The sequence below is a fragment of the Cryptomeria japonica genome, chromosome 2, assembly GCF_030272615.1.
Source record: "Cryptomeria japonica chromosome 2, Sugi_1.0, whole genome shotgun sequence".
Lineage (NCBI taxonomy): Eukaryota > Viridiplantae > Streptophyta > Pinopsida > Cupressales > Cupressaceae > Cryptomeria > Cryptomeria japonica.
The window spans coordinates 600550254-600577681 of NC_081406.1; the positions used below are offsets into that span (position 1 = coordinate 600550254).

Below are 27428 nucleotides of genomic sequence, written 5' to 3' on the forward strand. Positions count from 1 at the left end.
AGCAATTAGTTCCTTCCTTCTTGAGATTACATAACTTTCTTTTTTTGATTTTATCAATTGCTTATATATAATCTTGTTTTCTTTGTTTGAATCCTTTTCTTTGAGAGAGTTTTTAGCAACCTTGCACTCTTCGTCGTACCAAGGATTAGTTGGAAATGTATTCAAAACTTTTTTCGAAGGTTTTGAGCATTTACACACCTTCAAAGCCTTGTGTATTAAAGGGATCAACATACTACTGCAAATATACTCTTTTTCCTTCTTGTTTTCCTTACCCTCTATGCTATTTTTAGCCAACTGCAAGTGCTTTTCTAGAGCTGCCTTGAAGAGTTCATGGTTTTCTTGATTTATAAGGATTTTACCTCGTGTATTAACCTTATGAGAGTGTTGATTCTACCCTTCCTAAAGGCCTTTAGTATTTATGCCAAGCTTAATAAAAAGGGGCATATGATCAAAATTCAACTCCATTGGACATCTCTTAATATTCAAGCTCAACAACTTGGAAACAGAGCTTTGAGAGCATATTACATAGTCTACCATGCTTTGCCCATTATAAGTCTTGCAAGTGATACTATTGGATCTCAGGCAATCCTTCATGTCATTACATATAACCAATCCATATAAGCTACAAAGACCTAACAACTCTGCCCCAAAATGTGATACACTCCCATTCCCATCTTGACAAGTCCTTTTCCAAATATGATCTTCATTTCCCCCTAGCCATAAGGGGTTGTTGTCCTCTCCTACATCACTGCTCAATTGAATAGATTGATTGTTCGCTGTCCTAGCATTGAAGTCATCAATTAGGATAATTTCTCTAGCATTACTAAAAGCTGAAATGTCTTTTTTTAATGTAGCATAAGGGTCTTCATTATCCAAATTTATCTTTTTTGTAAAACTTTGAGCTTTTGGGAGCAAAATAGCAAGCAACCATCCATATTGTTTTCTCATTGTCAGTTATTTTCAGCCATACAAACTATTTATTTGGGTCTTCTTTCTCCAATTTCATAATACCATTCCACATTTCTTTTATTAGGATTGTTATCCCTCCATGTCCTTTACCTATTTCAGTCCCTTCATTCCACATAGAGATTTTAATATATCCTTCAATGTCTGGAACTTTGCATCCTTCATGTTGATGTGTTTCCATTAGAAAAATAACGTCTTTCCCCTCTGCTATGGGCCCCAACCTCGGTCCTCTTCTCCATGGGTAACCTCTGCAATTCCAACTTACTATGTTTACATACTCCTGTGGGGCCCCGATTCCCTATTTCTTATGTGTCCATCTATCAGTGATTTGTACTTTCTAGTTTTTTAGGCAATGCCCATTTTCCTACATCTCTTAGCAGCTAGCTCTTGGGATAATTTATTCAGCCAAGGGATTTTTGGAGAAGTTGGGGACACTCATCATTACATTGCATAAGAATAGAACTGAAATGCAAAAAATAATTTGTAAAGTGATCTGTCTTATAAACTATATTTAACCTTTAAAATAATTTCTTTCTTTCTTTCTTATAACCAACTACAAAAGATATGAAAAAAACTAAGAAACTAGCTATCAAATTATTTTGATTTCTTCCAATATCCATGTAAATTTATTTATTTATATGGTATGGAAAAATCTAAGAAACTAGCTATCAAATTATTTTGATTTCTTCCAATATCCATGTAAATTTATTTATTTATATTTTGGTACTGCAATAAAAATGTTAATTACTAAGTTGAAAGGCACAAATGATCCTCTATATAAAATTTGGATTTGGAGATAGAGGAGATAGCCAATCAGAGGCCAATTTGAGTCCACGTGTCAAAGTGAAGAGACCTCGTCCATATTGCCGGATAATTCCCACTCGAAGGCCTGTGGCTGGGGTTGCCCTTTGAACGGATAATTCTACACTCAAATTTTATTGTGATTAGTTTTACATTTCCATATCACTACAGAGGTGAGCAGAGCAAAAGAGAAGTAAACGGAGAGCAATGGCAATGGCAATGGCGGGGAGGGCCATTCCCACATTGGGTGGTGTCCAAATTCAGCCTCAAGCTCGCCTGGGATTGTTTGTAAGCAAGGTTGGAAGAAATGTAGGCTCCAATCCCGCTGCCACTCACGCTCACATCCTACCTGCTCTAAAAACTGGTCAGTCTTCAAATTCAAATACATTCCTTTCACTTGCATTCTCTCTTTCCCAAGACCCAGAACAAATTGCTTGGCTGGGTTTTTCTCTCTTAATTACAATCTTCTGTTATGAATCTCTCTTAATTTATTATTTTTTGCAGTTAATTTGTTCCTGAATCTTTACATAAAATTATGTGCTGTTATATTTAATACTGTTTTCGAACAGTTTTGTATGTACAATCCTTTTCTCTCTCCGTGTCTCTCACACAGACACTTGTATTCTTAATGGCTCAGATAACTTTGGATTGGCAAACATTATCTTTTTGTCTGTTACAGGTTGGGTAAGATTAAAAATTATGGGCCACATTCTTAAGATTTGTAATCCTGGGTCATGTTTGGATATATCCAATTAAACACGGGCTATCTGGAATGAGCTTCTGATTGCCTGATGAATAACTGGCCACAAGGCATGCTTTTACAAATATCCCCATTACCATCACACCTCGGTGCGTTCGATTCATTTTCTCAGATTGCTATTAAGGAATACTTTTCATTACAGGCCATATCTGTAGTTTCAGTTTTCTTCTTTGCATATTTTTATTTTTAACAGGAAGCTTTCACATTTTCAGGCAATGTTCCTTTGAATACCAAACTGTGAGTTCATTCCTTTTTCATTATCGAAAAACAACTTTGGGACTTAAACTATCAGTTGCTGATCTTTTTAAAAATAATTTTGATTCATGAATTCTGGTTTTAACCAGCCCCAGCGAGTCCACAAAAGAGGGCCTCATCCCCGTATTTTGAAATGCATTGTCCATCATGAAACACTGTTTAAGTGAAACAATATGCACAACAGAACTTGCACATAGTACCTATCGCCAAACAGCCAATCGACATACCATCACACCATGTGCTAATTTGTGTAATTTATATTTTAATGTACACGAGAAACCATAAAAGATACAACTAGAGCCACTGGTCTAAGATGGATCTCAAGAGTATATAAGAAAGCAAGCACAAAGCATGCGCAGAACGAGAACTTTAGAACAAAAGCTGAGTGAGAACTAAAGCTTCCAATTCTTCTCCTAGTCTATAAGGTCAAAGAGTTGGATAGTAGAAATCTGTACAGTGGTATTGAGCTGGGTAGTAGGCCAATAGACATACCATTGCACCATGTGCCCATCTATATATTTTATATTTTTATGTACACTGCAAATCATAATTAGAAAGATACTCAATTCTAATTAGAGCCAATAGTCAAAAAATGGACTTCAAGAATATATAAAAAATAAAGCAAGCATAAATCATGCACAGAAATAGAACTTAAGAACAAAAGCTGAGTGAAAAAAAAGCTCCCAAGTTCTCTCCTAGCATTAGGTCAAAGAACTGGGTAATAGATAATCTGTACTATGGTGTTGAGCTGGGTGATAGGCCAAGAGACATACCATTGCACCATTCACCCATGTGCATAATTTATATTTAATTTACACTAGAAAGATATTCAATTCCATTCGGAGCCAAAAGCCTAAAAATGGACCTCAAGAATATATAAGTAAGAAAGCAATCACAATTCATGCACAGAAAGGGAATTTTAGAACAAGAACTGAGCAAGAACAAAAGCTCCCAATTCTTCTCCTAGCATATACGGTCAAAGAACTGGGAAATAGTTAATCTGTACTATGGTGTTGAGCTGGGTTATAGGCCAATAGACATACCATACACCATGAGCCCATGTGCATAATTTATATTTTAATGTACACTACAAATCATCATTAGAAAGATATTCAATTCTAATAAGAGCCAATAGTCTAAAAATGGACCTCAATTATGTAAGAAATCAAGCAAAAATCATGCACAGAAGGAAAAATCTAGAATGAGAGCTGAGCGAGAACAAAAGCTCCCAATTCCTCTCCTAGCATATAAGGCCAAAGAACTCGGTAATAGATAATCTGTACTATGGTGTTGAGCTGGTATGGTCTAGCGCCTGACAAAGTGAGACTGTTAGAATGAATTAAGGCTTTGTTTATGACCCTGTTTTACTAAATGTCTAATACTGATTTAAAGGATGAGGTGATTTACTGCAACTGAGTCCCACCCACAAAACATCTTCTAAGGAGGTCTTATCGTGTTGAGTAATCTTTCTAATGAAATGAGATGGATGTTACTAATCTTCATAGTGGATGAGAGACAATAATGAACCTTGTGATTCCATATGCAGGAAATAATAATTACTTTTGGTCTCTTGGTGTACTGGGTATTGAAAGATGAAGTTCTCCTCTTGTTCTGGTTAGTTACTGCATACTGTACATGTATCTGCTAATATGATGGTTAGACTTATGCAAATCTGGTTACAGCATACATGAAATTGACTAAAGGAAAACTTCAACCCATAATGTTTAATAAATTTAGGAGTAAAGATGCACCCATCTTCTGGTTGGAGGCAGTTTTGCTAATAATTATGCATTTTTACCAGAAAATTCTCAACCTGTTCATTCCAAGTTTTTATTAATGGTTCATAATATCATATATCAGTCCAAGTTTTCTTATCGATGATATCAAGGCTCTAAAGAGATATTATTATATCTCATGAAACAAGTCAGCGCATCCTCATTTTTGATATGTTCAAAAGATATATCACCTGGGGACTAGAACATATCATAATTAAAATCTTGAAAATACTAATCTTCGAGACTGGATGATGTCCATACTGCTTTAAGAACCAATTTATTATCTAACTTTACTAGGCTTTTGTCTTCTTGAGATATAGTATTTAGTGGTAAGAAGAAGCACTCTAAAAACTGGAAGAGGGGTTTTGAAACGACCAAGTGTTATATTGAAAAGAGTATAGAAGCTTATACCTAAGTTTTCTATTATTAAGATCAATGCTAGGCCGCTAGTTTGTTGGTACTATATGACTGGTGGTTGAACGGTGACAAACATTTTTTGAGGTATACTCCTAGGAATGCCTATCAGTGGTTCTGTCATACGTTGGCCATCAAAGAGAAACTAAATGAGTGTTGGAAGCTTAAATTTGGAAATTCATTCTAGCTTTCTCTCTTATGTATGGAGCACGATTGCTGAATCAAAGAAGAATTACCTCACCTGTGCTAAGCTCTACCTGACCTCTCCATAGAGCAGAGGCCTGGGCCTAAATGCTTTGCAGCTCCAACCTGTGTAGTTTGTAGAAGGTCTGAGTCCATTATGCATGCATTTTAGTTTGACCCTGAATCCATATCCACCTTCTAATGGGAGTGTTCCCTATTCAGTATATCCTACCTATGCTATGGGCTTTGCAACACTGAGGCCAGTGAGATCCTGCATTGAGTCAAACGATTGCAACTAAATTTGAATTATCCATAGCTGCAAAATTTCCATTTGCTTAGCTTCTGCTTGTTGATCATAGCTCTAAAAGGAAAAGAAACTAAGACCTTGTTAACTTTGTATTTGCTAAAATGCATTGTACAGATTTTTCAATTCAATTCGATCACTATTAGTATCAATAGGAAATATTGACAAACATAAAATTCCATCATCAAGTCTACACTAAATCCAAGTGAATCTATAAGGAGTTCACCAAGTGTACCAGTAGCTACCTCTGGAGGTAAGATATTACTTCTGGATCATGAATCTGTTTGAGGGACTGAACTACTATTCATATTTCTTAAGATCCCCAACAAATTTATGACAGCCACATTTAATCAATGGAAATCTGCAATATATCACTTGCACCTGAGCACTCCATGCACAGCTATAAAACTGCAAATGCTATAGCAAATTAGATGATAATATAAATCACTCTGAGCATTTTGCATTCCTCTAAATTGAGAGGATAAATAAAATATTTTCAAAAAGCAGTGCTCTTAAAAATATTGTCTTGCATTGTACATGCACTATTGATAAAGTTCCCCATTATTGTACATTTTGGGGGAGTTTTTATGTGTGTATTGTATCTATCATATATGATAAAGTTCCATTTTGGGGGGTTCCCAACATGTTTTTGGGCACTTCATTTCACTTTTCCATTGTTGCCTTAGAAAGGGAACTATTCATCCTGGAAGGAAGTGATGAAAAATCACTACCTCAAGTAGGATCTACTACCATTTCTCCATGGACTTGTTCCTAAGCCAGTTGACCATGGACAAAAACATGTTTGGTTAGACTACAATGACATGGTCTATGGACTAATAGGTCTTAGAGTTTCTGAAGACATCCTACATCACATAGAGCACATTGATTATCACTGCCATGACCATAATTAGGAAGCTATATGGAGATCTTGAACCTCGAACAGGCCATGATGTTCCATTACAAAACCTTGCACATGTGGATGAAACTAAAATAACAATTGATCCTTCTAATGCTCCATCTACATTCGTTCATACTCATACCACCAATGTGAATAGTTCATGGAATGTGCAGTGTAGTTGTTCAACATGCATTGAAATTCCAAAACCTTGAGTAGCTTCATCACCTTTTCATGCTTAAACATTGATATAGATATGCTATGGAATGAGCAATGTAGTAACATGACATGCATCATGATTCCACCACCACCTCTTGTTGAAACTATAGAGTTATGAGTCATTTCACTAGGAGCTTCCAGCAATATTTGTAGTAGGACATCTTCTAGGATTTTCAATGCAATCACATGACATACATTGAGACTCCACCTTCACTTATTGCTTCTATAGACTTTAGCAATGCTTCACCAAGGCCTTCCAAAGATTCTTTGAAGCAAGACATCTCATGATATGAGCATTTTAGTCACATGGCATACAACAATATTCCACATCCATACACTACTTCTTTGGCACATTTTGTACATCACTTTCCACCTAGTCTTGAGCAATCATCCTTTTTATTTAGGTCTAGGGCACTTTATAGTTTATATGATCTTGGCACCACACATCACCAACATGGAGACCATTGCGTGGATTCCAAAGAAGTACATCTTGTTTTTTCTTCCACCATTTGCCTTCATGGATTGAGAGGACCTTCTTCATACACCTTTAGACCTACTTCTTCCTAAGGACTTGTAGTGTCATTCTTTCTTCACCGTTGCAAGAGCCATCACATTTGGGGGGACTATTAAATCTCTCTCTCTTCACATTTCTCTCCTCCTTTGGGGGGGTTATTATTGTACATGGGTACTTAACATAGCCTCATTGTTGGGACCCAATTCTATTTGTAGGATAGTGTTCATTCTAAGTGTAGTATTGCACTCAGCTATTAAGTTTACTTAGGATAATTGGAATATATAACTCCCCTCACCAGAGTAGCTAATAATCAGTGTTCACCTTCACTTGAAGTACCCAAGTGCCACCACTACCTCATCAATTTAAGAGGTTTGTCATTGTAATTCACTTCACATAGGATAGTGTTTATCCTAAGTGTATAGTGCACCTATTTATTAAATTTTCTTAGAATAGTAGGAATATTCAATTTTCCTTACCTAGATATCTAATAATGACATGTGTTCACTTTGACTTGAGGCACCCATGTACCACCACTGCCTCATCAATCCTTGATTGATGATAGTTAGGTGCCACCTTTATTTAGATAAGGTCATTTTATTTTAGTTAGAATGAGTTAACTCACCTCTTGATTGAGAGTGAAATGCATAACTCTTGGAGATGCCATCTCCTTGATTCGTAAATCCAAGAGGTTTATATATTTGTATGTTACTCTTTGTAATATGCTCCATCATGTTGAATATGGAATTTGTGATTAACTCACAGACAATAGATCCTAGGTAGAATTCTTCTTTATGCAAAGCTTTAATGATTTTCTTTTAGCTCATAGGAATTAGGTCATAGGCAGAATTAACAGCTAGTCAAGTTGAAGTGGTCAGGATTATGGGAAAAATCCACTATTGTGCCAACACCAAGGTTGCTATTTATTGGAATCTGAAAAGGTATGTACACCATCTGGGGTACTACTGTTTCTTTCTTTTCAAACAAATTTGGAGACAAATACATTATAGCCAATGTATATTATACCACCCAAAGGAAAATTGAGGATACACATAAAGAGAGCCTCAAAGATTGAACCGTAATCCTTCAAAATGAACATTATATCTTCACGGGGGACTTCAGTACAAGCAAATCTCTTGAGGAAAATAAAGAAGGCAAAGGCTTCAATGTTAGAACTGCTGAAGCTCTCATGGAAGATTCCTCACAGCAGCCGCCTTAATAGATATGGAATGCACTGGTGAACTTTACTTTTGGACCAATAGAATAAAGGAAATAGCTGCGTAGCAGAAAGTCTAGATTAAATACTACTCTCTAGACTCTAAAAAATGGATATGCCTGTTTAGGAAGCAAGAGCCAATGTTCTTACCACTCCTTCCAATCTTTGGCTCAATTTTCTGTCTATAAAATCAGAAGAACAAACAACCAAACCAACCTTCAGTATGAAAGGATGTAGCTTTCTTGTCCATCTTTCACAACCCTTGTAGAACACTGGTGGACCTCAGCTCCATTTTTCCTAAGCCACAATTTACAAATTTGCAAAAACTATTATCACAAAATATTTGTTAAAGGATCCATGAGTGGAATAGGAAAGTGTTTGGAAATATATTTGACTAATCCAAAAAGCACATAATTAGCTATCTGCTATACAGGATCAGATCTTGAAGACGGGATTCAATGAGGCACTAGCTAAAGAGGTGAAAGCTGTATTTAATACAGATGCATATTGATTTCAAAGAATCGATGTTGTTCAATTAATCAAGGAGACAAAGCTCCTTTAAATAGAGTTACAAAGACGATGTTTCTAAAAGAAACAATCGTTAACTAGAGGTGAAATTAGAAACAATTTAAATGACCATTAATAACACAAAGAGAAAGATATTATTCTAATACCCTCCCTTAATGGTCATCATTCTAATTACCAAGAGAAATAAAAGAGAAGGTTGCCCCCTTCTTCTCAGAACACGCTGCAACAGAAGACAAGAGTCTGCCACTAACTTTGCCACTTGAGATGAGTCTGCCACCAACCCTCCCAGAAACTGCAACACTTTTGGAGATACCCAAAACAACACCAACCGTCCAACCTGATGTTGGAGAACTGTCCCTCCCTGTAACCAGAGACACACCAAGAACAATTGTCACGATTTTGAGGAAAAAATCGGCAAACCCTCCAAACTATTGCAGATGAGCAAGATGCCCGAAAATAGACTGCAAACAAGAGACTAATGCAGATGTTTGCACAACAACTCCAGGTGCGACTAAAAACAGACTGCAGCAAAGTACAATTTTTGAGGAAAAAATCATAAATCCTCCCATGATTTTTTTTTACAGGGACAAAAAATATTTAAAAACCCACAGATAATTTTTTAGGACAAAATTATTAAAACCCATAGATTTTTTCATGGGAAAAAATATTAAAACCCATCAGAATTTTTTTAGGTAAAAAATAATTAAAAACTGAAACAAACATCAATGCCCATAAGCCATCTTCACGCTTTTCGAGGCACAAAAAACGAGGTACTAAGAACTTGCTAAGTGCACAAAACCTGATTGCCTTCCAATATCAAGTAGGTAAAAAAAAATTAAAAACCGAAACAAACATCGATGCCCATAAGCCATCTTCATGCTTTTCGAGGCACAAAAAACGAGGTACTAAGAAGTTGCGAAGTGCACAAAACCTGACTGCCTTCCAACATCAAGTTGGTCAATTACGCCATCTTGCACGTTTCCCAATGCACGAAAAACGAAAAACTGAGAAGAGGCACTAGCACAAAATTCAAAATTTTTGAATCCCACTGCAGAAATAGAGGCAGATGCACGTACAGACTTAAAAAAATGAAGTACGGCTCGCACAAATTTCAAGAAAAAATTTCTGGCTGACCCAGAAAAATCTGAAGACAACCCAGAAATCCTTGCGAAAAACCCAAAAGGAATCTGCTATCGGAATCTGGATCCACTGGCTCGAAAATCGAGGCACCCAAAAAATTCTGACGACGACCTGTTGTGACGTTTTCACACATCGCCCCATTGCAAATGGGGACCCCTGCTTTTTGCTTTCTAGGGTTTGTTTTTTTAGGTCTTTTAGGGTTTTGTCTGTTAGCCTTTGCATTTTGAGGGTCGCCTAGGGGATCACCTGGATAGCAGGTTCTGCTTGAGTTAGGTCAAGTTCATAAGTGATGAAGTCTGGAAAGTCCTGATCCTGAAATTTGGCTAAGTCTGGAATATCCTGATCCTGAAATTTGGCTAAGTCTGAAAGTCCTGATCCTGAAATTTTGGCTAAGTCTGAAAGTCCTGATCCTGAAAATTGGCTAAGTCTGGAATGTCCTGATCCTGAAATTTGACTAAGTCTGAAAACTGAAAAACCTCAAAAAACTAGATTTTGCAATATAACTCCTAGAGGTCTGAAACCACTCTCAAACATCCTGAAAGTATATATGGAATATAACTTAAAGTATAAGTGACTTATACTTAAATGTTATATTCCATAAAATTATCCTGTCGGAGAGTTCAAAAGGTCAAATTTCGCTCCTGACCCTCTCAGGAGGTCCAGAGCGAATTTCGCTCCTGTCCCTCACTGAAGGTCCGGAGCTAGATTCTAAAAATGCAATTTTCTTGCAAGGACAAAACAAGTTTTGTGATTGAAATGAATGGAAGAAGGTGTGTTTCACCCGTTGAAGATAATTTGGAAGGCTAGCAAAGGACGGATAAGCTTGAAATTACAAAATCGCTCCTGTCCCTCACTGAAGGACCAGGGCGAAAAACCTAATATCCAGCACTTCTCGCCAAGTTTAGACAAATCTAAGCCAAGGCGCAAGTTTGAAATGATGTTTGAAATGCCTTGAGGTGGAATTAAGATGCTATGATTACAAATTTTGATGACAATTTGCAAATCGCTCTTGTCCCTCTCCAAGGGTCCAGGGCGAAATTTCTAAGTGTGCCCATTTACCTTGCATTTCAAGATAACTTTTTTGTTTCCAAGACTCAAAAGGGAATGGGGAATGATGTTCTACGCTTCGGAGTAATTTGAAGATTGAAGTGATCAAGAATTTATGCAAAGAACTCAAGAGCGCTCCTGTCCCTCACTGAAGGACCAGGGCGATTTTTTTTTACAAAACCAATAGCTTCCCTCCAAGGTTATGCTAAGGCAAGATTGTGCAAGGATGAAAAAGTCTTCTAAGGCATGGTGAACAAAGATTTGACTTCAAAACTTGATAATCCTAGGCTAAAATGCAAAAGGCGCTCCTGTCCTTCACTGAAGGACCAGGGCGAAAAGCTTTAGAACACCTATTTTGCCTTGCGAAAGCAAATTGAGCATGCATGGAACAAGTGAAAGAGATCATTACTTACCCCACAACGAGAATCGACAAATAAAAGGATGAAGGATTGAGAGCAAAAGTGAAAAGTCGCTCCTGTCCCTCACCAAGGGTCCAGGGCGAAATTGGTGATGTCCTTCATTTTCACATCATTTGAGCGTTGATATTTTAACTTTGAGGCCTTTGGAGATATTGAATCAAATTCGCATTAAATTAAGGCATTTTTAATTTAATAAATTAATTTTTAAGCCTTGAAATTAATAAAAATTCCCTTGGAGGCATTTAAAATTAATTTTTATTAAATTAAAATTAAATGTGGAGCGCACAAGGCATTATTTTGCCTTTATTTGACAAGTCGGCCTACTCCTTTTGAGGTTTTATTTATTATTTCACCTTTTATTTGCTAGGTTGGCCTCATGGGTAAGTGGAAGGTGAGCGCTCTATATATTGGAGGTGTTTTTTCACAATTCAAATCATTTAATCATCCTTTCAAGTGCGAATTTGGAGAGCTAATTGAAGGTGTGAAATCTAGCTGGAGTGGAGCAAATTTCTACTAAGTGTGGAGACTAAGGAGGGCGAAATTCATATTGAAGGCTATTGGAGAGCTGAATTTCTTGCTAGATTGGAGGCGAATTTCCAGATTTTGGAGAAGCTAGTGGAAGGTGAAGCTCTTTTGAAGGCTAGAGGAGGCATAATTCATCCAAGGGAGGACTATAATCTAAGCTTGTCCATCATAATCCGGTTTTCTTTCATCTTTTGCCAAGGTTTTGTAGTTAAGCAATCAAAGAGGAGGTATGAAGAATTCCTTTTTTGAAGATCTCATTCAAGACTTATTGTGATCCCATTGCAATTTTGTAAAGTCTAAGTCTTGAAGATCCAAATTCCATTCATTATTAATTTGAAAATGTGTAATTCTTGATTTATCATGACTTTTTTCAAATTAATAGCTTAAGTTTTACCTTTGAAAGGTCTTAAATTTCATGCTTTAAGGTTTGATGCTCAAAAAACTAAATTTAATATTTTGTGTAGGCATCAAATGGAGATCCCGGAGTTGGAAAATCAAGCTAGATCAAGCAAGGATATGGGCGACCTCATCCAGTCTAGCATCGACAAGGATGGCTTTATTCGATCAAAAATCAACAAGGGCGACCTCTTCCAGTCCACTATTCCAAGGCGAGGTACATCATCATCCTGCAAATCAGAGACAAAAGAAGTCAGAGCGAAGGGTTCGTTGAAGAAGCAGATAGTTCCAGATGAATTAATTAAAGCTAGCTTCTCAACAACATCAAATCGAATATCTACCAAGTTACAAGTGTCAGACGAGGTGGCATCCTTGTCATCATTTCTCCAGTTAGTGTGGTCCACCTCAGCATGTCCAGATTCAATGTACCTAACTCATGGAAGGTGGCACAAACTTCAATGTACCTACCTGTTGACGTGTATTTTGTACACAATCATACACAGAATAAAATACCGACAGGCATCTTATCCTCTCTTGAGAAAATAGTCTCTAACTGCTGAAGATCTGCAAAAAGGATCAGTTAGGTGGACTCCAAGGTTCTTTTAGTGGGGTCTCCACGTGTGGACAAGCTTTTAGTGGTATGATGTGATTTGCTGTTTCCTTCAAGGCTTCTTACGGATTCAATAGTTCGAAGGTTTCACTAATCTAAAAGGAACTTTCAAAAAAAAAAAAAAAAAAAAAAATGGAAAAAGATAGGGCTTAAGAGGTCTAATCTAGCCTAACCCTATGAACGACTTAGCATGGATGAGATTTGGCAAGACTCAACCAATTTCAATTTCGCCATAAGACAACAACTCAACTGAAATTAGTGCGATCTTCTAAGGTAATAATGATGTTCAATGCATCAAAGACCAAGGACACTACTACGAAGGTACATGTCCTAGATACGAAAATGCTTGAAGGTTAAGGACTCAAGGTGTTTTCCAGTCGACCACACAAGGCGTTCCTACAATCAGCAAGAAGCTAGTGGTTTGGATTGCGAGTCCTACCAAATATCAAATCTCACACTTAGTCTTTCTAATTAACAAACTACTTTGATTGAGCGTGATTCAAGTACATCCAACAACCATGAAGATAACTCAAGAAACTTGCAACAAAACACCATAACTTCAATATTTTATTGATTTCCAAGTCATCATATACAACAATTGCTTGAACTTCTCTCTTCAAGACTCAATCTTGCTACAAAAATAAAAATTGCTTACAACTCTAATTTCTCAACTCTATTCTCTATTTCTCTATTAACTGACTATTACAAATGAAATGAAAATGGAGGTATAAATAGCATCCCCAATTACAATGAAAGGTCCAGATTGAAAGTAAATCAACGGACAAGATCATGACACCTAAACCCTAATTAGGGTTTGTTACAAATGACCTCCTTTTTACTGAACAACATTAAATACATAGCCAAATATTAAATTTGGCACAAAAATCTAGGAGGTATCAACCAATGAGAAATAAGATGTCATGTCATCTGCAACAACCTTTCATCTAGAATCTTATTCCCTTTCCAATTTTCTTTCTTAGCATATGCAATGAATTTTGTCACAATTCCTTCGATTTCTGTGATTGGAATCTCGGGAAGATTCTTGATACTCTCTTCTAAGTGGATAACCTGATCAAATGCATCTAGAAGAGCTGTGTCCCAAGTAGGTTCAAGTTCCTTTGTTCTATCAATCAGGAGCATGGTGGCATACATTTGATCATACTGCTCATCTGTAACATCTGCGTCCTTGCGAAAGATGATCGTGATTCTATCCTCAAACTCTTGTAAATCCACATCTGTCTCGACCTCGATCCTTCTGCCAAGAATGGTACGAAGTACCTCAAATACTCTGTCCTGGATCGGATTGATCACCTCCTCAACTTGACCACATCTAACACTGATGTCCTCAAAGAGAACACTCTTTATATGGAGTAAGGTCGACCACTGAAACAAACTGTGAGAATCACCTTCTAAGATCCTCTCTTGTGCTAAAATTCTTCTAGATGTATGTCTTATAACTTTCAAGACAGGGATGACAACGTCTTTGGTATGGGCAAATGCAGCTACTGTTGCCATCAATCTGTGGATTATCTCAAGAACTTGGATAGCCTGATGGGTGATCTTCGACATCCTTGTAATAAACTCAATGGCCACCGTGTGAGATCTATCCATCCAATTACATGTACGCTGAACCATATTCCTGAATCTTTCTGCTTCATTGATTGATTGAAGGGGCAATGCCTGCAATGGTGATCTAACTGGATCCTGACGTCCCAAAGGTTCATTGATGTGACTGAAATATGTCCTCCATGCACCGACCTCTCTCTCAAGCTTTCTATTCTTTTCTACTTCTTCTCTAAACTTATCCTTTAATGCCTCAAATGTGTCGGTGGCATCATCTAAAGTCTGCTCTGCTGTGGATGGTCCTAACTCAATAGTCTGTATATGATAGTCTTCTGCTAGGATCTCACCCTCATATTTGTCTGCTGCCGGTGTAGCTATCTGCAGTTTTCTAGATCCAGTCTCATCTCGAATCATCTTGGACATCTTTGTAGCCTTCTTCTTCTCTGTTGTCATATGTGAGCGTCCAACAAGGCTCTCTAGATCGATTGCACTGTCCTCGTCCTCAATTACGATCACCTTAGTCAATCTTTCCTTCAACCAATCTGGGATATTTGATCTTGTCTCTTGAACTTGAATTTCTTTGTGTACTACTTCTTCTTGTCTGGGAGGAGATGTTACTTCATTATCATTATCTAAATCATAGTCTTGGAGAGATCCATCGGATGAAACATGCTGTGCCTGTTCTTCCTCCTGTCTATCATTCTGTACCATCGATTCCATGGATTCTTCCACTCGAACTGTTCTATCTTCTGGCCTGGAAGAAGTACCTGGTGTTTGGTCTTTGTTAGCACCTTGCTTTTTCTTGGAAGGCTCTTTCTTTTCTGATCTTTCCTTTCTCTTTGAACCTCTCGGATGGAGATTGCCCTCACTGGCACATCGAAGGTTACCTTCACCTGAATTCCTAGGATTAGGATTGCCTTCACTAACACTGGCTCCACCTTCGGCTGGCTTTTCTTCCAAAGTAAAAGACATGGCTATGCCTTGTTCTCTCAACTTCTGATGTTGAATGTCTACCCATCTGCGAGTACAAGACAAGACTGGTGCCATCAAATCATCTAAATCCACGGCCTCGGGCTCATTCCAATTCAAACTTATTGCTTTGCTCTCTCTATCATATGAAGATTGGATGTGCCTGCCGTTGTCCTGAGCTTGGTCGGCCACTCTGTAAATCTTACATTTCCTGATGAAATCCAAAGGCAATCTAGAATGTATCTTGCGTTTCACTTCAAGATCATCTAGGAGATTCATCATAAAATCTTCAATTTGGTACTCATGTCTAAATCTTCTACCGACTGTCTCCTCTAAATGTCCATGAGGATCAAAACTATTCCTCCAAGCAAAAGATGAAAAAGGATACAAGGCTAACTCCCTCTCTGCGTCATCCATGGCTGAGACATTGGGACATACCTCAACTGAATTACCCAAAATAATAGGTACCTGAACTCCATTCTGATGTCTGTGTCTGAATGCCTTCACATATGCTGCCAACTGCCTTGTTACTTCAAGTAACACAATTCTATCTGTCGGGTACCTCGGCAACATGTATGGAGGTAAAGGACATCCATACACTCTAATGTAAGTGAACTTGGGAAACTGAATGAACCAAGCACCGTACCTCTTGATTAATTCCTGGGCATCCTGAGATAATCTGTTGTGAATCCCTCCTTGCAACGTCCTGGTGATGTTCATCGTGAAAGTATCATTGATTAACTTGTAGTTCTTCCCTGGTGGATGATGCAAGTAGGTATAGGATTCACAAACTCTGACCTCGTCGGGTCCTCTTCCAATCACTCCTCTATGAGGTAGTCCTGCGTACTCAACGCTCCTGATTAAGGCATAGATGACGTATGAACTCATGTGGAAGGACTTAGTAGCCCTGAGTCTTCTCAATTGTACGTCTAAGCAATGGCTAATTATCCTAGCCCAATGTATTGTACCCTTTCCTTGAACAATCACCTGGATGAAATAAAACATCCATTTCTCAAAATAGAAGGCATGAGGTGCTCCTGTAACTCTGTTGAGCATGGTAATCAAATCTCTGTACTCCTCTTGGAAATCAATCCGGTGTGGTGTGTTCGGTACTTTGCTCAGACGGGGACGACTCTTGAGTAGCCAGTTCTTGTTGATTATGCTTAGGCAAGCATCTGGATCATCATCGTACACTGATCTGGCTCCTTCAATGCTCTTGTATATCATGTCCCTGTGCTCTGGAAGATGGAAGGCTTCACTTATGGCCTCCTCTGAAAGGTACGCCAAAGTGTTTCCCTCATTGGACACAATTGTCCTGGACTGTGGATTGTAATGACGGGCACACTCGATCATCAACTCGTGACACTGAATGGCTGGAGGAAAACCGGCCGCCTTAACGATGCCACTCTCTATTATTCTCCGGGCGACAGGTGATGGCTTGCCGATGTAAGGGACCTCTCGGAACTTCTTCGTGCTAAAGTTTCCCAAGTTTGTATCTCCAATGTTGCTCCACTTGGACACGATCTTGGTCTCCACTTCTTCGGTCCTCTGATCTTCTTTCATGAGAGCCGAGCGACTGGTGGATGCTCCCGCCTTTGGGGTCGCCATACCTACACAACATTTCATTATAAGAGATAGATTTTGCAATAAATAACGTAAATAAGAGAGATAGGTTTTAGGAAACCTCATGATAAGTCTCTAGAGTTATCATTTCCTAAAAAAACGATTGAGCTAAGAGATTCAAAATTTCAAAATTCAAAAATTGAAATATGACGATGAATGAATAAAGCAATAACAATTAAATCGCCATACCTTGATAGAGAGCTAACTCTAGAATGCAAAAACAAAATTCGCCTAGGCAAAATTTGAGGTATAAGATAATCTTCAATATGATTCCCTCAAAATATACTTCGCCACCTCTGGAGAGAACGTGATCTTCAAGTATTGCCTTAGACGTGGTCTTAAATGATCTCCAAATTCGCCTTTGGTGTGGTCTTAGATGGATCTCCAAGTTCGCCCTTGGTGTGGTCTTCAAATTCGCACCACCTTTTGATAACTACGCGCCACCCTTGGATGAATGAAATTCGCACCACCTTTGGCCTTCAACGCAATTCGCACTCCACACAAGATGATACTAGCGCCACCTTTGGTTTGAAATCGCACCACCTTTGAACACACTTCGCACTATATTCGCCTCTTCTTGATTCGCATGAAGAAAGGTAAAAATGATTATGTGAAAATGAACATTTCACTCCCCTTATAAATAGCGCTCATACCCTTTCACCCCCTAGGCCGACTTGACAAATAAAACCATTTTTTAAATGATTTGCAATAAAATAACAAGGCCGACTTGCCTAATTGGGCGCTTCAAATCGATTTTTATATTAATTAAATAATTAATTATTAATGCCTTGCGTTTTTTAAATGAGAATTTCGATTTTTAATAAAGGCAAAATAATTAATAAAAGATAACGCCATATTAAATGCTAAATAAAAATGGATTTTCAATTTTTTAATCGATTTAGCATTTAAGGAAATTTAAATTTGTTTATTTGGCGCCAAAATTGGAAAACAAAGGGACGTACCTCATCGCTCTGGTCCCTTGGAGAGGGACAGGAGCGATTCACCATTTTGTCTTGACTTTTGCATTTCTTACGTCCAACTCCTTCATCTCCACGTTAAAAATCGATCACCTTGATGGTCCTTCGAATTTGATCGCCTTGTGTGCGCATATGGGTGTCCTTTAAGTGCATATCGCCCTGGTCCTTGTCCAAAGGACAGGAGCGATCTTCTTGTTTTCATGTCCATCTTGCATCTTTTAACTTCGATTTTTTTATTGTGGGCGAATAGCATCCTTTGTTCGTGTCTTTTGCGCTTATTCCATTTGCTCGCATGAAGTTTTGAGTGTATTAAAGGGATCATCGCCCTTGTCCCTTGGAGAGGGACAGGAGCGATCCATGTCCTTTCCTTGACCTTGTCAACTTTGCACTTCGATCTTCATTGTAATGCCCTTCAAACGTCGTCCTTCACCTTACCTAACCTTGCTTCGCTTTGATCTTTGAAGGAACGTGCGTGCTTTTGATGATATCGCCCTGGTCCTTGTCCAAAGGACAGGAGCGATGTGAGGCTTTTACATTATTTGGCAATGTTTGGACGTTCAACACTTTTGCGAATTATCTTCAAACGATGCCTTGGACCATATGCTATCTTAAGACGTCTTGACTTAGCTTGATCTTGAAGCAAAACAAGGAATCCAAAGCAAATCGCCCTGGTCCCTTGGAGAGGGACAGGAGCGATATAGTCTCCATGCTCAAAATAATGATCATTTCACGTTCAAAACTCTTGTTTATCATCCTTTTACCATACCATGGACCCTCTAAAATATTGCAATGTCTTGTCCTTACGTAAATTTTGCATGAAATGGCCAATGCATCTAACATCGCCTTGGTCCCTTCCTAAGGGACAGGAGCGATCTATGTTATAGGGTGTCAATTTCTTCATTTTAACGTCCTTTGAGTGTTTGCGCATGATGAAGACGCCTTGAAATGTCCCTCGCCACCTTGTTTTGACTTGTGTCGACCTCGAACTTCGGAGGAACGACCTTGAACTTGCGTAGGGAGTATTATCATCAATGTATCGCCCTGGTCCCTTGGAGAGGGACAGGAGCGATCCTTCCCTTGTGGCCACTACCTCACTTTGCCAGGTTCCAAGTTTATATTCAACGGATTCGTCCCTCTTCACTCCATTCGTCCATGCCTCGACATCATCTGTAACTTTGCAAGAAAAGCAATTATATCAAAAATCGCTCTGGTCCCTTCCTGAGGGACAGGAGCGAACTAGGCATTTAACACTGTTATGGACGTCCCAAAAATCTTCAATTTATATTCAATGCGTTCATCTCATGTTTTCCCTTGTTTTTGAACGTAAACTTGCCTCGACCCTTGTCTGGATTTTGCAAAATGAAGGAAATCGCTCTGGTCCCTGGGAGAGGGACGAGAGCTACAAGGTACCTCGCCCTGGTCCCTTGGAGAGGGACAGGAGCGATTTGGTCAATATAGGTCATTCTCCTTCGTTTTTGCATCTCAAATTATATTCATTTGGCAAAGCATCTTCCTTTGGACGTCCTCAAATCATTAAGTTTTCGAAATCTTGCAAGGACAAGGCAAAATTTGAATTGTAGCTCCGGTCCTTCACTGAGGGACAGGAGCGATTTTCCTCCTGGAGGCATTTCTGCGCTCATGAAAATCTTCAATTTATATTCAAATGAAAGATCTTGTCGTTCTCTATCACTTCAAACGTAAAATTTGTCCGGACTCTGCAAGAATGATGAGATATCTGAAAATGAGCTCCCGTCCTTCACTGAGGGACAGGAGCGATTTTGCTCCTACAGGCCAAAATAACAAGATTTTTCACATTTTAACACTTCACGAGGCGAAAACAAATCAATTCCAATGCCCAGGATCAAACTTCAAAAAAGTCAAAATTTGGTCAAAATATTCAATCAGACAAAAATTCACATTGACGGTCAACACTTAGACAAGTTTAAGCTCTGCAAGAACATTCCAATTGAAAAAATTAGACCATTTTGGCGAAATCATTGCATTCAAAATTTGCATTCTAGAAAAGAAAGCTCAAAAGCTCTCAAAAATGACTGGATTTTGGCTTAAAAAGGCAAAATTTAAAACCCTAAGGCTTAGCCCTAAATCCAGACAACTAACGGACTAACAAAACCCTAAAAACGAAAGCGAAAACAAGCGAAAAACAAGCAAAAAAGAGGGGGTCCCCATTTGCGATGGGGCGATGTGTGAAATGGTCACAACATCTGGCGACACCACTGAGAAATGTTGCAAAACATTTGGGAATCAATCTTTCTAAAAGAAGACTCAGAAAACCCCCCTCAACAAAACCAGGAGTTAAGAAACACTTACAAGAAGAGAGCATCATATTGAGACAAAGTATCAAGTCCACAGTTACCCATGTGTGTGCAAATGCGTTAATTCCCCTCAACAAGACAATCATGATCTCCAGGTTCCCCTGTGATAAGCTACATAGTTCGTCTAAACTCCAAAAGCATCCTGGATAGAGCCTCGCTGCCAGTCAGACGTCCATAGTCCCGACGAGGTTATCGCCGCAAGCTCACGAACATTGCTCCATTGCCAGTCAGGCGTCTATAGCCCCGATGGAGTTATTCGAAAATTCCCTTTAGCCAATTTGATATTTCCTTTTAGCTCATTTCTTTTCTTTTGATTTTCTCATTTTTTCAACTTTTCTTTTGATACTGCTTTTCAGTTCTGTCAATTCTTTGGCTTGTGAGTAACGAAACTCACTAGGGTTTGAGGATTGCGGTGGCGCTGAAGCTAGACTTTAGATTTTTCACTGATCACAGCTTCGCCTGTAAACCATAATGACTCGGAGATTATAAGTGTGTGAAATATAATAACTGGAGGACAAAAATACGTGAGTTCAATAAGCTAATCTACTTCAATGCAAATATGTCCTGACTCAAAGCTTCATTAAAAGAAACCCCCTCAGTAATTCCAAAAGACTTCATGATTTTCCAAATGCATCCAACAACCCGGCAGGAAGTCAGAGTGTTACATAACAAAATCACCCATTGTCAAATGGATACCCCTCAGGACAAAACAACTAACCTAAAACAAAAACACCTAAACTACAACAAAACGGAAACAAAACAAAACCAAAAAAAACAACGAAAGCAAACTAAACTGACTATGTACAAGGGAAGGCCTTGGCATTTTAGGATTGGAAATAATGTTTGAGATATCTCCCGTTGACAGGCAACGGGATGTCCTCTCCAGTTAAAGTCTGCAACCTAAATGCATTTTCTCCCAATATCTCTGAAATTTGATAAGGGCCTTTCCAAAGCTTATCAAACTTATCATGTTCTCCTCTTTTCTCATGTGCTTTGTCCCAATACAGGACGAGATCTGAAATCCGGAACGCCTTGACTCTTGCTTCTCGATCAAACCATCTCTTCACCACTCCTTGGTGTTTAGCAAAGGTCTCCAGTGCTTGATCTCGTTTCTCTTCTAAATTCATCAACTGTGTCAACCTGGCCTGCACTGCATCAGTATCTTCCATGTACTCTTGAATGAATCTCAAGGTTGGAATCCTGAGTTGCATGGGGAAGACTGGGTCTTGGCCATAGACTAGAAAATAAGGCGAAATGCCTAATGCGTTCTTTGTTCTGATTCTGTCTGCCCACAAAGCAAATCTCAACTGGGTGTGCCATTCTCTTGGACTTCTCTCTAATAATTTCTTGATAACACTGAGCAAATTTTTGTTGGTGGATTCTGCTAATCCATTACCCTGAGGATAATAATTTGATGAAAATTTGAGGGTTATCCCGTACTCAAAAGCCCAATTTGAGAATCTCAATGATGTGAATGCCGATCCATTGTCGCAAACCAACGCATAAGGGCATCCAAACCTTGTGATTATGTTCTCCTCTAGAAACTTGATTACAACTTCAGTAGAACAAACCTTAAGTGCCCGTGCCTCTGACCATCTGGTACAATAATCTGTAGCTGTAATGATGTACTTATGTTGTGCTGAGGATGCGGGGTTAATAACACCAATAAAGTCCATTCCCCATTTAGCAAATGGTCTGGCTTCAATCACGGGATTCAGCGGCATGGCAGGATTTCTCTCTCTAATAGCTGCGACTTGACATGTGTGGCACGTCTTAATGTGATTGAATGTATCTTTAAAAAGCGTAGGCCAGTAATATCCTGCTCTTAGGATCTGGTGAGCTGTGGCGAGGTTGGCTCCATGTCCGGTTCCAAACTTGGAATGGAAATGTTCAATTATCTGCTTTGCTTCGTCTTTGCCAACACATCTCAGGTACACTCCTTCATAGTTCTTGCGGTATAAAACAGATCCTTGAAGCATGTAATGTTGACACTTTAATCTTAATGCTCTCTTTTGTGTAGGTGTCATATGAGCAGGACATCTGTGATTAAGCAAATATGTCACAATGTCTTTGTACCATTCATCAGGCGTGACATCCTCTAATTCGTAAATTTGTTGGACTAATCCTGGCCCATCTATTGCCAATGTCTGCGCCAAAGCTTGTCCTCGGACAAGTTTCATGGGCTGAATCTCAATGTCAAATTCTTGGATAATGGCGACCCACTTTCCTCTTCTTTCACCTAATTCATTTTGCATGAGAAGAGTCTTGACTGCCGCATCAGGCACTATTGCATAAATCTTGGCTCTCAGGAGGTAATGTCTGAACTTCTTTACTGCCTTTACTAATGCGTATGCTTGCTTTTCAATGTTTGGATATCTCAATTCTGCATCTTTCAATGGGGTGCTCATGAAAGCAATCGGGTTTTCATCCCTCTCTTCACTTCTTTGGGTGAGGATGGCGGCACAAGTGTATTCGGAAGCGAAGGAATATAAATAAAATGGTTTGAGATAATCAGGGCTAATCAAAACTGGTGCCTCCATGATTGTGGTCTTTATTTCTTCAAATGCCCTTCTGGCTTGTGGAGTCCACTCAACCTTTGCATCTTTCTTTAACATTTCATTCAATGGTCTGACAATCTCGGCAAATCCGGTAATGAATTTTCGGACGAAGTTGATTTTGCCGAAAAATGATTTGAGCTCTTTCTTGCTTGCTGGCAAATTGATAGTAGATATGGCCCTCACCCTTTCAGGATCAATAGATATTCCTTTCTCTGAGATGACATGTCCTAAAAGCTTTCCTTCTGTGACTCCAAATATGCATTTCTTCGGATTAAGGGAGACACCGTATCTTCTACATCTTTGGAAGACTCTTCTCAAATCGTCCACATGATCTTCTCTCTGCCTAGAAAAAACTGTGATATCATCCATATATATAATAATGCTTTTTCCAATTAAATCTCTGAAAGCGATATCCATAGCTCTCTGGAAAGTGGCCCCGGCGTTTATGAGTCCAAAAGGCATCCTCTTATAGGCAAATGTTCCCCATTTGGTGGTGAAGGCAGTCTTTATTCGATCTTCAGGTTCGACTAGGACTTGATTGTATCCTGAATATCCGTCTAGGAAGGACATCATCTGCGATCCATTGACGATCTGCAGTACTTCATCTAATGATGGGAGCGGATAGTTATCTTTCTCTGACGCTCTATTAAGATTTCTGAAATCCACACACAATCTGATCTCTCCATTTTTCTTTCTAACAGGTACCAGGTTGGCGACCCACGTCGAGTGTCTTACTGGGAAGATGATTTTAGCTGTGAGTAACTTCTTCACTTCTTGGTATATCAGCGGTTCTAACAAAGGATTGACGGGTCTTTGTCTTTGCCTGAACGGCTTGCTTCCTGGCTTCAACGGGATTGTGTGAGTGATAATCGCAGTGTCGTAGGTCTTGAGATCTTCATAGCTCCATGCAATGACATCTGGGAAGTCCCTCATGTTCTTTAGGATTCCATTCTTTTCAGTCGCTGTGCAGGACTTTCCAATGAAAACATTCTTAACTTGTGTCTCATCACCTAGATTGATCGCGTCGCACATATTGCCTTCTACGCTGTGATTCTTCTTTTCTTTCAACTTGTCAGGATCAAAAATCCTTTCTAATTCAACCATTCCTTTTGGAATAGTGTTTGTCTTTAAGTTCAGGACTCCTTCGGCATCGAACTCAGCTTCACCCACTTCATCTTCATCTATGATCTGTGTTAAGAAAACGTCCGTGCTGGTTAGGAAGTCTAGAATGTGCTTGTCGTCTTCGAAAACTTGGAAATTGGTAATGTTATCTGGGACTGAAGGAACTGATATTAACTCGATTGTAAACTTCTTTAATCCTTCCATTGCTAATGGAATCAATGAGCTCGCGGCCTGTGCAAGTGAATTGGCCACTTGATTCTGATGTCTATAAATTGAATTGATATTGAAAGCTTCGAAACTTTCAATTAGATCCCAGACTCGATTCCTATACTTGGTTAGCCTTTTGTCATGACAGACATATTGCTTCCTGATTTGCCTTATTGCGATTTCTGAGTCTCCGTATACTTGCAGTATCTTTGCCCCCTTTTGGATGGCCAACAGTAATCCATGGACCAAAGATTCATATTCTGCTACGTTGTTGGTGCAAGGGAACTGCAATCTGTGAGCGGCAAGGTATGTTTCTCCTTTTGGACTAATTAATTCATATCCAGCTCCGGATCCTTGTTTGGACTTAGATCCGTCGAACCTTAGTGTCCATATTTGATTTTCTTGATTGTCCGTTTCTGGACTTTCATGACTTTCATCTGTTGTATCGGACGAAACTTCATCTTCTACAGAACTTTCGGTGTCTGTAGAGCTTTCATTCTCTGAATCTTGAATTTCCTCTACAATTAGTGTCTGCGGGATTCTTTTGTTCACTTGCTCCAATGCGGTCTGGCATAAAGCGCAAGATAATTCTGAGTGGACGGCATTGTGAATTCTACACCAATTCGGAAGGAGCAACTCTCGAACAGATGCTAGATTGCCAAGTTGCACACTTTGCTGGATGTTTCTTTGCACAAACCTTCTGAAGTTTTCAAACATCCCTTCGTCCTCTTGGTCGGATCCTTGATCGCTTTCAATGACGATCTCAGTTGACTCCATGACCTCTTGTTGGGTATCTTCATCTTGTATGTCTTGTATCATTAAGATCTCCTCTACTTTTGGTTTATATGTTCCTAGGTCGGATTCTAAAAATAGAACTTCGTTGTCCTCTCCATATTCAGTTATCATCAATCTCAACCTTGGGGTGCTATCAATTTTAATCTGGTTCGGGACTCCTCTCCATGGTAGCCACATGTGTGCGAAATCGGTCGATACATATCCATTCAATTTTCGGGACCAATCTCGACTCAGGAGCATTCCATATGAATCTGGAATATCCACTACTGATATATCTATAAAATTCTGGACTCTTGGATCTGCGGCCAATTGCATGTGAATGTTGTTCAATTCTCCCATGACTGGAACTTCTGTCTTGTCAAGCTGAGTGACCTTTCTCTTGGTAGGTGCGGGAGTTATTCCAAGTCTTTGACAAACGGCTAAAGGCATGACATTGCTTGAGGCTCCGGAATCATAAAGGCAATTGTGTAATAGTTTTCCAAATATTCTGACTGATAACAGGAACGGGGCCGGTTCGTCCTTTCCTTGAGAAGGCACTGAATTTCCTTCACTTGATTCTTGATGTTTAACTTGATTAATCTTCGAGTGATCTTCCTTCGCTGGGCTCTCCTCTTTCGAGTGACTGGCTTGGTTTGCAGATTTTCCTTTTTTAACCACATCTTTCTTGATTGCGACTTCCTTTTCGGGAAGAACCAAGTTAGTAGTGAGGTTCTCTTTGACTGTAGGCTGAGCTTTCTTTGCTTCGCCTCTTTTGAGTAATACTTTTCCTTCCAACATATCTTCCTTTTTAGCTGGGAAGGTTATAGTTTGAACCATGCACTCATTTTGCTCGGGTTGTTCTTGAGAATCGGCTTCCTCTTGAGTCACATTGATAGTGGCTTGAACATTTGACCTTGTTGCACTAGGTTCACTCAAACTATTAATCACTGCCTCTTTAATTTCAGACACTTTGAGCAACTCATAGAGTGGTAAACTTACCTTGACTTTCTTGAGTTCATCTAACACCAAGGCGGCCAATCTTTTCATTTCATTTCCCGCAGGAGGTGAAATATTTCTTCTTTGTCTGTATTCTTGAGTGTTTTGTGGATATTCAGGGACGTTGCTGGCTTGGGGATCTGGCGGAGTCGAAAAATTGTTTGGAGGAATCGATGTTGTTAATGGTTCGGGATTTCTCTGATTCCTGTGATAAACTCTTTGGTTTGCACCTCCTGACGCTTGGTGGAATACTTCCTTGATTCCCTCTACCAAGACACTGTCGTTCAATGGTGGGAAATAGTATTCTGAATCCTCTACAGGTCCATTTGCAGATGCTGGCGGAAACTGAGATCCTGGTGGCACCATTGGTCCATTGGCCGATTCTGGAGGAAATCTCCCATTTTGTACTTGACTAATTTCTTCTTGTGAATATCTGCAGGTTTCAACGATCATGGCTTGACCATACTGCGTGGTTGGAACAATTTCGTACCCTGTGGTGGGAGGATTTTCAGGCGGATTGGTAGTACGCATCTCTTGTTGGAAAATGTCGGCCGCAATCTTGAACTCAGGACACTGCAACTCGGAATGTTGGTTCGTGTTGTGGAGTCTGCACCAACTGGACAAGGCCGCTTCGGCTAAAAACACTTTGCCCGAAGAGGGGTTCTCTTGACTTTGCGCATTTGGTGGATTGTCCAAAGGCGTCACCACATTTCCATTGTTCGGAGCTGTATTCCATGGTCTTCTTTGGAAACCTTGATTGTTATTTCCTTGATAATTGTTTCTGAATCCTTGATTATTATTCCCTTGGAAATTCTGGTTGTTCGCGTGTTGGCCGTGGTTGGCCCTCTGCATGCTCTGGAGTTGATTATTCTGGTTCCTCAAGTGAGTTACCTCAGTTGACAACCTCTTGACTTGTTCAATTAGCTCTTTCATTTCATCTTTCTCTTCTTGTGTCCTTGACGAATTCGTAGCATTTTGCAGGTACACAGGTTGAGCGGGTGGGGCTTGAGAAATTGGAGCTCCTGGGTGAAGGACCAACTGATTTGCCGGCTGTACGCTTGGATAGGTCGCTTGCGGAATTGGATTCATGACTGGAGTTTGGTTGGCCAAAGCCGTGCCAACTGCCTGCATCTGGTTAGGTGCTGCGACGGGTCCCATATGTAGTAGTGGTCCAGTGATGTTTTGTCCCATGTGCTTACTTACTTCAATGGCTCTTGTATATGCCGCATTTAGATCATTCGGAGTTGGATGTGTCCTTACGAACATGGCTGTGAGATGATCTAAGGCTCCATAGTAAATTTCCCTTGGATCTGCAATAAGATAAGGAGGACGTAGTATTGTG

General features: G+C 39.4%; 1 protein-coding gene across 1 annotated transcript in view; it reads left to right on the plus strand.

The window, feature by feature from the left end:
• Nucleotides 1–1851: 1851 nt before the first annotated feature.
• The window catches only part of LOC131063008 (protein CURVATURE THYLAKOID 1A, chloroplastic), a 67870-nt gene continuing 42293 nt past the window's right edge, over nucleotides 1852–27428 (plus strand). Inside the window, exon 1 of the mRNA XM_057996762.2 lies at nucleotides 1852–2131. Coding sequence (XP_057852745.2) covers nucleotides 1975–2131 — 157 coding nt within the window. The 5' untranslated portion in view covers nucleotides 1852–1974. The remainder of the gene's footprint in view (nucleotides 2132–27428) is intronic.